This window comes from Cucurbita maxima, unplaced genomic scaffold (assembly GCF_002738345.1).
Source record: "Cucurbita maxima cultivar Rimu unplaced genomic scaffold, Cmax_1.0 Cma_Scf00007, whole genome shotgun sequence".
NCBI lineage: Eukaryota > Viridiplantae > Streptophyta > Magnoliopsida > Cucurbitales > Cucurbitaceae > Cucurbita > Cucurbita maxima.
Window position 1 is genome coordinate 857,226 of NW_019272023.1, and position 12,741 is coordinate 869,966.

Below are 12,741 nucleotides of genomic sequence, written 5' to 3' on the forward strand. Positions count from 1 at the left end.
CTTTTGTCTTCTTGTCTGCAGGATGAAATTACTTGTTACTCCAAACATCCACCCATTCTGAAAGACGATGCTGGTGTTTGGAATTCCTTGAAAACAAATGATGATGCTGGTCTCTCTCTCTCTCTCTCTACATACATATATATATATATATATGTATGTATGTATGTATGTATGTATGCATATGAATTTGCCATCTTGGTATTTCGCTTTGTCGAGGTTGAAGGTGGTGGAGGAGACGGTGGCATGCTGTGCTGGACTTTGTTTCGCACGTCTTCTTTCGTACTCTATGCAAGGAAGAACTTCATCTTCATGTACAAAAGGTACGTTGTTTGTCTTAAAAGATGTCTTTGTCGGCATTATTAATTATTCTAGAAAAATTGTTTTATATTTTTGATATTGTCCTCTGGTTATTTATATTTTTGTATAGCTTAATTTTATTATTTTATTTAGATTAAGCTATAAAAACTTTGACGTTTGTGTATATTTGATTTCTAAACTTCGAAAAATATTTTATAGGTCTTTACACTTTCAAATTTTGTATTTACACTTTTAACATCTTTTCGTGGGTATTGTCATGTGTTTTTACCGAATTATATAACAATCAGTTAATGTCACGAAATTGCTGATCTATGACTGATTAAAACTAGCATGTTGGTTTCGGCTCAAAACTTACATCGACCGATTAATAATGCACACTCGAGATTATAAGATATGTAGGGCTTTGGTGCGTTCCTACCACAATGTAACCACCACTATTTTAACATCTTATTTTGGTGTTAAATCACAAGTCAAAGTCAAAACTCCATTTAGTGTGAAAAGAGCGAAACATAAAAACAAATGATCCACACATCGAATTTTCAAAGACTAAATAAATAAAACGGCTACCTCTGCAATATATATAAAAATAAAATAAAATAAACATTTAATAGCTTCGCAAATATTAATAAATAAATGAACCCTCTTCTCCAAATTACCCAAATACCCCCCCCACACAAAAAAACTTCCAGTCTTGTAGTGTACAAAAATCTCTGCGGTCGTTTCACCGTCCGTGCACTCGCACATATAAATATTCCCACACAAAACAAATATTTCCCCACAGAAAAAAAAAAAAAAAAAGGAAAAAGAAAAAGAAAAACGAAACTTTCCAACTCTACCAGTGAAGAACTCGGCCGGGAACTGCCCATCTTCACGGCGGCGATTTGAGATAGACGAACCGAAATTAAGGGCTCTGTGGGAGTATCTTTTTCGCACAGAGTCGAAGAAGAAAAGGGGTTTTGAAAATGAAGCCATCGGCGAAGCCGATTTCGAGCCCAAGCAGGACGGAGAAATTTCCGCCGCCATTGATGAGGTTTTTGAGGAGCAATGTGGGAAGTAAAAGCAGAGGAAGGTCCCGTGCGAGTCCGATGATGTTCATGAGAAAGAAAAACAACGCCACCGCCATTGAAACCCAAGAGCCTTCGTCCCCTAAAGTCACTTGCATCGGCCAGGTCCGAGTTCGCCGCTCCTCCACGCGCCGTAGCAGACGTTCTGGTGCTCCTACGCGCCGCCGTTGCCGCTGGATCCGAGCTGCTCTGTTATGCCCCTGTTTTCGAAAAAAAATCAAGCCCAATTCTTCTCAAATATTTCAGAGATGGGTCTCATTTTTCCAAGTTGGGTTCCGCCGAAAATCGAGAAGTAGAAAAAAGTCGCCGCCGCATGAAACCCCCGTCCACGGCGGAATTGAAATTCCGAAGTCAGAAACACTAGTTGTCGCCCCCATCGACGACGACGAAGGAGAAGAAACAGTCGAAGCGTTCATTTCTTCTCATTCTTCGCCGCCCAAAAATGCATTGTTACTAACAAGATGCAGATCTGCTCCATATCGATCGACATCATTAGCGAGTAGATTTTGGGGCTCTCCTCTGAGAAACGAGAAAAATCACAAAGAAGAAGAAGAAGAAGAAGAAGAACAGAGCACAAAGCCCAACAATGGCGGAAAAACGGTCGAGATTGAGAAACCCACATCCCAAAGAGCCTCAGTTTCTGATCAAGATCCGAATGGAGGCTTAGAATTCGTGGAGGACAAGAAATTTATGAAGAACATTAACGACGATTCTACCACAGAAAGAATCATCAAATCGGCCAATATCGAACGAGAAAAAACAGGGGAAGAAGAAGAAGGACTGGGAAGCTCGTCTCGGCCCTTGATTTTGACACGTTGCAAATCTGCGCCGTCGAGAACGGCGGAGAAGATGAACCCAGAAATGGGATTCTGGAAAAGGAGAAGGTTGGGGATTACTGATTCAATCTCACCAAACAATTCATGATATATACACCAAAAAAAAAAACCACTTCATAATCTCAATCTCCTTACTGTTTCATTGTTTTTACTTCAATATTGATAGTCTTTTTTGTATAAATTCCTCATTTCTGAAGCTGTGAGAACAATCTCCATAGCTTCAATCCCAGCTTGGCGTTTCGCTAATTTTCTTGACCCATCAAAATCTAGAGCTTCTGTATTTAATGCCTCTTTCTGTAGATGCATTGGCATGGCACCATTAATATACACTTTTTCAGACGGAGAATAACTTTTGGGTTTCTTTTTTTCTTTTTGGATTGGAAATTGAATTAAATGTTTTTTGCTTTTGGTTATTTCACAACTTCTTGTAAGTTGTAACTTCTAGGAGTTATGGAATGGAGAGCTTTAAATAAAGCATCTTTGGATACTCTGACTGAATTTATTATTTTTATTTTTAAATACTGAAATGGACAATTTTGTGTAATTGGCAGAAGACCCATCCTTCCCCATTCTTCACATGTCCTGTCTCCTTCCACATTCTTCATCCCTCAAGAACTCAGAATTCATTTTTGTTCAATTACGTGACTTTATCTCTCCTTATGTGCAATTTTATTTGGAAAATTCAAGTTTTTATCATTTTCTAGGTTGAAAATTCATATCGACGTTAGTAAGTATCAATATGTGATGACGTACACAAACATTTAAATCAGCTAAAGGGCAATTGTCATCCTCATAAATATATTTTTCATGTCTAGCAACGAATTCAAGTATAACTAAGTGAATAAAGACATCAATTACCATTCTAAAGACGATGGTTTCATTTCTCACCCCTTTAATTGTTGAGCTAGAACTAATAAGAAATCATTCTATTTGAGTATAGCTTAGTGGATAGAACGCTAATTATCATCCTATCTAAGAGATATGACTCGATCTTGCAATGGTGGAAGTCAAGAAACGAAAGTCATTTAAGACATTGATGATGCAACCAAAATTTAAACAGAGGTACCGTGGGTTTAGCAGGAGGAATACAAAAAACAAAATGGGCTACTGCTTTTGCCCATATCAAGAGATATACTGAGTTGCCTGCGAGAGTATAGTATAGCAATGCAAGCAAGTGAGCTAAATGACAACAAAACAAAACAGGAAAAGTCTAAAAGCTGAGTGTTTTGTATGAGCATTTTGCCTGTTCGAACACAGAAGGCGCAATTATGTTGATTGAGACTTGAAAACAATGAATCCCACAAAAACGCAGAAAGGGGACAACATCACTTACTTCACTGAAAGGTAAAGCTTTTTCAGGCTTCAATGTTCTCCAGTGTTCCATCAAATTCAAATAGCAATGGCCCCCTAGAAGAACATGTCTTTTCCCTAGTTGACTACATGTTTCTTGTTACAAATTTGTGAGTGTATTCCTGTTGAAAAGAGTGTCCTTGCAATTTCCTTAACACAGAGTTACACACATCCACTCAACCAAGCAATGCAATCTCTCTCGTCATCTTTGAGCTTTTCCTTTCGACCTTTCTCTCAAAACTTTTAAAACTCGTCTGCTAGGGAGAAGCTTATATACCCTTATAAAGAATGCATCATTCAACCGATGAGGAATCTCACAATCCACCCCTTTTAGGACCCAACATCCTCGCCGGCACTTGATCCGTTCTCCCATCAATGTGGGACCCCCCAATACACCCCCCTTTGGGGCCAGCGTCCTTGTAGGCACACCGCCTCGTGTCCACCCCCCTTCAGGGTTTAGTCTCCTCGCTAGCACATCGTCTGGTGTCTAGCTCTAATATCATTTGTAACAACCGAAGCCCACCGCTAGCAAATATTGTTCTCTTTGGACTTTTCCTATTGGGCTTCCCCTCAAAGTTTTTAAAACGTGTTTACTAGGGGAAGAGGTTTCCACATACTAATAAAGAACGCTTCGTTATCCTACCCAACTGATGCGGGATCTCACATTGCAGTCCAAAAAAAAAAAAAGATTCCAACAGTAAAAAGCATTGAGCTAAGGCTGTTCAAAAATGGAGAAACAAAAATATTTCTGGTGTGTGCCAAAAAGAAAAGATGGGCATAAGTAGTGAAGAGTCAATGGCACGTTGAGAAAAGAGCCCATGTAATAAGAGTTAAGAAACTCATAATCAAGTTCGATTACTGAATAGTTTAAGACAGCAGATATAGGAAATACCTGTAGCAACTTTCAAGATAGTCTATGTAGGAAAATTTTGAGAATCAAAACGTTCTATAGAGAAGGAAACCTCGGGGAGCTAAATTTTCTCTCTTTTCTGTTGTTTTTTACTCTCCGGGTGCAGACACCCCTTGCTTCAGTCTGTCCCTCTTCATCTTCTTTTTAGAAACTGGCTTTTTCTTCTTGGGAGGGAGATTCTTCTGTGCATACAAGTAAAGTGCATAGTTCCCTACGAGGAAAATCAGCAGCAACCCACCAACAAGAAGAAGAACTATTAGCGCTGGATTCAATCCTTTTGCTTCAACGTCATTGATCACGTTGCCCTGTTCACTTGCAGAACAACAATTAATAACCCATCACAATGAGCCACAAACAATTTTGGTGAACACAGCACACCATATCATATTTCCCTGTTCATATTATGCATGGATCGAATGAAGGAATTGCTGATTAGGCGCTTTCAGAAATGGAGAACTCATAATTTACCTATAATTGGCAGTTTCGTTCATAGTTATATCTTAATTTAACACTAAGCATAAACCAAAATGGCTTCTCTTCACCATATTTCTCAAACCTAGCACGCTTTCGATCTTAAATTAGTTATCTACAAAAGTAATAACAATTTCAAGTATCATCCGAACTTAAATGATGAATGCAGACATCGCAAAGCAGTTTAATCACAATTTTCCAACCCAATCGCTCGATATTTCCCATTTTGAAACAACAATTCGCCTTTAGGGTTCGTCTTTCCCTAGATTTTTTCCCCCAGAAATAAATTTCACCCATAAAATCAAGATTTACAGATCCTACAATGCGTGCGCCAAACAACCAGAAACTCAAATTTCATCCAAAACAATTACAGCCAACAAAAAAACGTTCCGATTCAAACCAGCACCGCCCAACCAGATGAAATCAAGGTTTCAGAAAAGAAGAAAAAGACGAGCCTCGACCCATACTGATCGATCCAAACAACCAATTCGAAGAAAAAGGAATTCGAACACGGAATTTACAAAAAGCACAGATCTCGTGAAATTGAACGCTAAAAGCAAGAAACAAAGGGGGATTCCTTCGTCAATCGTACCTTGCCATTGGCTGAAGCCATGTCTACAACTCAAAGCCGGACAGATCGGCCGGCAGGAAGATCCTGAATTAAAGCCAATTGTATAAATCGGATCAGCGGTGAAGCGTTGACGGAAAAACAAATTGTCGGCGAGCTCTAAGAAAACGGGAAAATTCATATAAATCGGCGATTTGGTCCACCCGGGTCCTGCAGTTTCTATGGGCCGCTCTTTTCATTGCAATGGGCTCGTGACTCGTGTACGCTCGTAGGTTTTTAATTATTTTTGTAAATATTCATATTTTAAAATTACTTTTCTAAGTCTTATTTTAGCTTCTGGATTCTAGTCAGCTGCTATTATTAATATTTTCAATTATTCGTTTCATTTTTTCATTTTTTAAGTTGACCATTTTAATTCTAGTATATATTAATTTTATTAATCATTTAATATTATATATATATATATATATATATATATATATATATATATATATATATATATATATATATATATATATATAAATGTACCTTAAAATATATAATAACGGTAATGATAAAAATAGTTTAAGATTTTGAGATTTTATCATGTTTTCAATTTAAAATAATAATGCATGCATTACAAGTGGCTAATCAAATTACTATTTTACCCCAAAAAAAATACGGATATTTGAGCGATGCATAGCTTAATTACTTATTACAATGTAATTAAATTTGAATTTGAAGAAAAATATAATTTCTTTTTAGTTATAGTTAATTACTTTTTTTTCTTACATATTTATTTATATATAGTTTGTTTAGGAATTCTTTTGTGATGATAAATTAAAATAGCTCAAATCTAGTACATATTGTATGCTTTGGACAATAACCGTCCAAAGCATACAATATGATATTTTTTATATCTAATTCTTAATATATATATTAATTAATGATGGGTAATTAATTACCTTGATTAATTTTTGTTTGAAAAATAAAACACCGCCGTTAAAACTAATTAAAATTTCACTAAAAAGATATATTGAGAAGGAGTAATAATAACTATTATTAAATGAGTAATAAAATTTGATTCACCCAACCTAATAATAATCTTAATAAATAAACTAAAAACCTAATTATTATTATTATTTTCATTTGAAAGCAACATCCACCCACAACTCTAAAAGCGGAAAAGAAGAAAAAAAGAAAAAAAGAAAAAAAGAAAAAAAGAAAAAAAGAAAAAAAGAAAAAAAGAAGATGGGCCCCACCATCTCACTTGGATGCTGATGCCTGGTTATTGTGTCGTACATTAATTAAAAAAATATTGGATAAGATTGAAAAATATAATCATTTAATTATGTGAAAATATATGTACCGTATGAGTGGAAAATGATTCAAACAATTGATGGACTTCCCGCCGTCCGATCCTCCAGTGAGATCGAATCCTCGCCCTTGAAGCTGTGCTCAGACGAGGAAGTGGAAATGGCGATCATATCGTTCAGATCGGACACGCTATCTTGTAAAGTGAGAAGCAAATGAGCGGTACTGAAGCTCGTCGATGGCTTAGACCGAGGGACAATCGGAATCTCTGAATCGCCGATTAACATTTGCACGACGCCTCTCATTGTGGGTCGGGTCATCGGATCCGGGTGAGAACAAGCCAACCCAACTAACAAAACTTTCCTCATCTCTGATTCCTCAAACTCCCCGCCGAGTCTCCCATCGGCCGCCGCCAACAGCCGTCCTTCCCGGTGTAAACTCCAAACCCAGTCGACTAAATTACTGTTGACGCCAAATTTTCCGCCGCCGCTTTCTTTCTCGATCGGCCGTCTGCCACTGGCGACTTCGAGAACAACCGCGCCGAAGCTGAACACGTCGGTTTTTTCGGTAGCCCGTCCGGTGAGGAGATATTCCGGCGCTAAGTATCCCATTGTGCCAGCGGCGACTGTGGCATCCGGCGATTTATCGTGCTCCACTTGTCGGGCCAACCCGAAATCGCCCAAACGGGCATTGAATCCTTCGTCTAACATTATATTACTGGTTTTAACGTCTCTATGAATGACCTGATTTTCACATTCTTGATGCAAATAGGCTAAAGCAGAGGAGACGCCGAGAAGGATTTTTTTCCGGTGAGGCCACGGCAGCGGCGTACTTGTCTCGAACAGAGCTTTATCTAAACTCCCATTTGGCATTAAATCGTAAACGAGTAAAATTTCGCCTTTCTCGTGACACCATCCTTGAAGACGGACCAAATTCCGGTGGCGGAGAGTTCCGATGATAGAAAGTTCAGAGAGAAATTCATTTTTCCCTTGTGTACTATGGCTACACCGTTTCACCGCCACAATGTCGCCGGTCTCCGGCAGAATCCCTTTATAAACAGTCCCAAAAGCGCCATGGCCAATGATTCTGTTCGAGCTGAAGCCTTTGGTGGCGATTTTCAGCTCCTTGTAAGTGAATTCCTTCGGCGTTTTGATGATTTCTGAAGCGAGGGAGTCCGATTTTTTGACCCGCTTAATCTTTTTGGAGTATACCCAAATCAACCCGCCGGCGAATAATGCTAGAACAAACGCCCCCGCCGTCACAACTCCAACCACCGCGCCCGCACCTTGCTTGCATAGTCCATTGTGGCAGGACGGAGAGTTGGTATTCTTTTGGGTGTTGGAATCTGAACCCGACGGCGGTTGTGACGGCGGCGTTGACCGGACGACATTCGCTGTTGGGTTCATCAGCGTCGTCGTTGGCGGCGGCGGAACCGACCCGGGTGGGGAATTCGAGTCAAACGACGACGTAAAGCTCCACCAGTCCACACTGTGAACTTCCGTACTCCCCTGTGTGGAACCGGAAAATCCGACGTACATAAAATCGTTCAAATACGGGTCGAGATCGAGATTGAACGATATTAGGGGTTCTGTCGGTTTCAAATTCGAATACGAAACGAAGATTTTGAAGATCCGAGCCGACCCGTCGTATTCGATCCACGAATTTACCGTATCCCCACTTTTGAGATCGATTCCAATTCCGTCCAGATCTTTAAACTGCAACGAAACCATGTCGTTCAGATCCAATCCGACATGGTTCCCATTAATGTCCTTAAATTCGACATCCATCAACGTGTCGAATTCCACCGCCACGAATCCCAATCCCCTTTCGTCGGCCAGCCCCAAAAACCCACCGGCGCCGCCGAGCGTGTCATCGTCCGGCGAGATTAGAAACGCCAAACCGCCACCGATCGACGACGGGTTGAGATTAGTGATGGAGAAAGAAAAAAATGTGGAGAAACTGGCGAGATAATTAATCCCCGGCTGCCGGAATCTGATGGGTTTGGCGTAGAGGACTCTACCGGCGCCTGAATTTGGGACGGCGAGGTCTCGAGTAAGTCTGACGCTCCCATTGTTCAAGTGGGCATCGCCGAGAAGCTTTAAACTGCTGAGGGCGACGGTTCCGAAGTCAAATTCGGCGGCGGAGACGGCGGTGGTAGAGAAATCAAAAAAGGCAGTACTGGAAAAGGAAAAAAGAAGTATTGTGAAGGAAATTACAGAGGAAATGGGAGAGAAATTCAACATTATTGAGATTAAGCTCTGTTCTTCAGACCCATCTCTGGTTTTTCCTTATCGGCCAGAGTGTAATTGAAGAAGACGATGAACAAATCACGGGCTAGAGAGAGGAGAGAGAGAATAATGGAATTTCTTGGGCTTAAAAAACAGACTAAACCTCAGAATACCAACAAGGAATACTAAGAGAATCCAAAGAGAGAGTGAAGAGGACAAGTGGATTTCCGTTGCGACACGTGTCCATCCACAACGGTCCATTTTCGATGATAAAGCAAGCTTTGTTTTCCCTTTTTTCTTCTTTTCACGTCTTTTGTCGCACGTGCCTCCAACGGCGAGTGATTCCACGCTTTTATCTTCCAACCCACGTGGCCGCCTTTTATTCGGTGGCATCGTTGCGTTCTCCATGTCATCTTCTGATTTGGCAAAACCTCTACAAATTTAGCAACTTATTATAAACATAAGTACGCAGTGATACTAAACATAAAATTAAAAAATTAATATATATTTTTTAAGCTCGTGAATTTATTAAATCAAAACATAAAAATGGTTAGCTAAGCTTTAATGATGTATTTTATGGAATGTAATAAAAAATATATATAATTTTTATAGTATTTTGTGCATTTGGAGATTAAAATATTACCCAAAATTTTTTCGAAAGCAGCCATAATTGCACATCTCAAAATACATAAGTTTCGGGCTCCACATGATGATTTGAAAGTCATGACAAAGTTCTCTTTATTAACATGATGGTTTTAAATTTGTGCAAAAGAAATTATTAAATTAAATGCATTCGTTTAATAAATATTTTAACCTTTAATTTTATGTTTAAAATATATTAAATAAATTACTAAGATTGAGAATTTAAACCTTTAATCTAAAATAAATAATTATTTTTTAAAAATATTAATTATATTTTTTAGTTATTTAAAATATAACTATCCTATTGGTCGTAGAGTTGTTAGAAGTATATTTATTTGGTTAATTTGGTCTTAATTGGAAATAAAATAAAATAAATGAAATTTGAGAAAAGAGGAAAAGAAAAAGAAAAGGGGCAAAAAAGTCAAACATAAACAGATCTGCTCGATTTGTTTTTTTTCTTTCAAATTTCTATTTATAGGTGACTAATGACTAGGCGAATGGACTATTGAAGCGCTGTCGTTTTAATGCCACGTCATACATAACTATTCTTAGCTCGTGAGCACGTGGGCCACCGTTCGATTTATTTCACGCTTTTTCACATGTAGGGTCCCGATTTGTTTGGTTTGCGGTTGGATTTGATGATGGGCGTATCATGGTTGATGGTGGTGCTGACCGTAGAGGATCAGGAGGAAATCTCGAGAAGTAGGGTGCTGACGAGGATTTTCAAATCGATGCGGGCCCCACGGGTAGTAAACAACGCACGGGACCTCTAATTATGTGAATCTTGACTAAGTTTGATCGGACGGTCCAGGTTGGTTCATTTTTTGTCCACTTTTTAATGGTGGAGTGCTTTTGAAGGCCTTTTGAAAGCCCATTATTTTTAACGTAAGAATCACTGTTTTATCTTTTAAGCATTAAGAAATACGAATTATTCGATGTGTTTTTTTTTTTTTTTTTTTAATTCCAAAGCTTTCTTTTCTTTTAATTTTACTTCACTATTCACTATAAGAAAAATAAATTATTTATTCATAAAACAATAAGAAAAAAATTATTAATTAATTTCCACCTCATTCCAAGACTTTTTTTTTTTACCCTGACCATACCTGCCACCTCATGTACCAAAGTCAAACTTTTGGTCAAAGTTAAATTTTTAGATTAGTCCACAATTTTTTACTATTTATCTATTTAGCCCTTATTTCATAACAATTTCATTCCTTTAGCAAGATAGTTTTTAAACCTTTCCTTTTGTTGGAACGGGAAAAGTTTACATCATACCTCAATTATGTTAAATTGAGATTAATTAACAAAGCGACAATCTTTCCTAATCTCTCCTTCATCTCCGGTCAAGGGATTATTCTCGGACAACAAACGAATTCCTCTCGAGAATTGAGCATGAAAATATTGATTATCAGCAGCAAATTTCGTGACGTACGGAAGCGTAAGAGGATTAGAAGTCAATTCTTGGTCCACTATGAGCAACCCCTTGTGATTCAGTATATTACTGTAGTACATATTATCCAGAATCATTGGCGTCTCCCGATCATTTCTCGAATACAATACAGCTTTTGGATTTGGATTTGGTGTTGGGCATCGACCTTTCAAGTATTTCGCATACTCTGGATCGATGGTTGGATCCACACTTGGATACAGCCTCTCCACTAAGTTCACACAGTGAACTCGCCCGACCGAGTGAGCTCCTGAATTACATAATTTCAAAGTTAATTAACTAAACTTATAACTCAATGAAGAAAAAAAAAACCAAACAGTTTAAGAACATAAACGAACCTAAAAGCGCGACCGCTGCTTCGGTATCAATGCCGATGGAGCTAAAGAGGGAGAGAACATTTACAAGAGATTCATTGTGCCTGGGAACAAACGCTTCAACGAGATGGGAATAACTCACTTTGCTATCTCTTCTCCCCGTTTTCAACCCAATTTCAGGCCCTTTTAACTGTACATCAATTCAACCCATTTCAAATAATTAATCATATATTAATATTTCCCTTGAGATTTTATAAACCGTTCGTAACATACCATGACTATGCCATATTGAGCAGATAGCACAACAATGTCAGCACAAGATACAGTGAGAGGACATTCTCGTTCAACAGCAGCTTTGATCTTATTTACGTATTTGAAATTTCTCATCCCAAAACTTCTATCTGAATCCTTCTCTGATTCCACTCCCGTAACCGTTTCCAATAGAAGAGATGCATCGCAAGACTACGAGATTATGTCAAATTATTAATTTAAAAAAATATATAAATTAAACGGGTTAGGAATAAATTGTTAGAATAATTAAAATATTGAGTTAATTAATTACCTTAACAATGCAATCATGGAAGAGATTTCTGAGCCACGAAACGGCAGTGTTTCCATGTTCATAGTAGAGATCGGCAACTTGCTGTTTTATAATTTCTTCAGCTTTTGGGCAACTTTTAGCATAATAATTCATTTGCAGTTCGCCCCTTCCTATTTTCAAATTTACAAAATTGGATCATATTAAATTAAATAACACTATCATTTTTCGTTAAAAAAAAAAAAGAAAAAGAAAAGAAAGAAAATTGAACCTGAATAAAAGAGCTGCAGAAGGAGGAGAAGAAGGAGGCTCAAATGGTTCTTGGCCGCCATTGTTGAGCTTCTGAAGCTTCCTGGTTTTTGATGAGCAACCATTTTTATGGTCCTTTTTATAGTGGTAGAAGAAGGAGCATAGGCTTTTATTTTATTATTATTTTTTATTTATTTTTGTGTTTGTGCATTTATATTGTGTCACGGCCGACGCGATAAATTTTATTTTTGTAATTATCATCATAATTATAAAATTTATTCCACTTGATTTTTGATAATTGTTTTTGTCAACTTTATTATTATATTTTTATGTAGGGGAATCTCAGATGGTTAATTAAATTAATTAATTAAAGAATTAAAAATTGTTTTATGTCAACGACTTTGATGGTTACTCCACCATTAATGAGAATGTCAGAGTCAATTGTAGTGGAAAATTAACGTGCTAAGTAAATTTTAAAGCCGCAATTAACATGTAATAAATATTTGCTAAAAT

General features: G+C 37.8%; 4 protein-coding genes across 4 annotated transcripts; 1 reads left to right on the plus strand and 3 right to left on the minus strand.

Annotated features, from left to right (window-relative positions):
• The first annotated feature begins 1,106 nt into the window (after positions 1 to 1,106).
• Positions 1,107 to 2,630, plus strand: LOC111482438. Its single transcript, XM_023128216.1, has one exon. It carries the CDS (start codon positions 1,281 to 1,283, stop codon positions 2,304 to 2,306), a length of 1,026 nt encoding a protein of 341 aa, XP_022983984.1. The 5' UTR covers positions 1,107 to 1,280; the 3' UTR covers positions 2,307 to 2,630.
• A 1,743-nt stretch (positions 2,631 to 4,373) lies between these two features.
• LOC111482175 (DNA-binding protein S1FA-like) lies at positions 4,374 to 5,779 on the minus strand. The gene is made up of 2 exons (XM_023127854.1): positions 5,542 to 5,779; positions 4,374 to 4,783 (listed from the first exon to the last, which is right to left on the minus strand). Exons 1-2 carry the CDS (start codon positions 5,560 to 5,562, stop codon positions 4,568 to 4,570), a joined length of 237 nt encoding a protein of 78 aa, XP_022983622.1. The 5' UTR covers positions 5,563 to 5,779; the 3' UTR covers positions 4,374 to 4,567.
• Positions 5,780 to 6,612: 833 nt separating this feature from the next.
• LOC111482056 (L-type lectin-domain containing receptor kinase VIII.1-like) lies at positions 6,613 to 9,446 on the minus strand. The gene is made up of 2 exons (XM_023127690.1): positions 6,866 to 9,446; positions 6,613 to 6,780 (listed from the first exon to the last, which is right to left on the minus strand). Exon 1 carries the CDS (start codon positions 9,051 to 9,053, stop codon positions 6,885 to 6,887), a length of 2,169 nt encoding a protein of 722 aa, XP_022983458.1. The 5' UTR covers positions 9,054 to 9,446; the 3' UTR covers positions 6,613 to 6,780; positions 6,866 to 6,884.
• A 1,423-nt stretch (positions 9,447 to 10,869) lies between these two features.
• LOC111482402 (peroxidase 21-like) lies at positions 10,870 to 12,364 on the minus strand. Its single transcript, XM_023128157.1, has 5 exons — positions 12,251 to 12,364; positions 12,004 to 12,152; positions 11,715 to 11,903; positions 11,466 to 11,631; positions 10,870 to 11,377 (listed from the first exon to the last, which is right to left on the minus strand). Exons 1-5 carry the CDS (start codon positions 12,351 to 12,353, stop codon positions 10,977 to 10,979), a joined length of 1,008 nt encoding a protein of 335 aa, XP_022983925.1. The 5' UTR covers positions 12,354 to 12,364; the 3' UTR covers positions 10,870 to 10,976.
• Between the last annotated feature and the right edge of the window lie 377 nt (positions 12,365 to 12,741).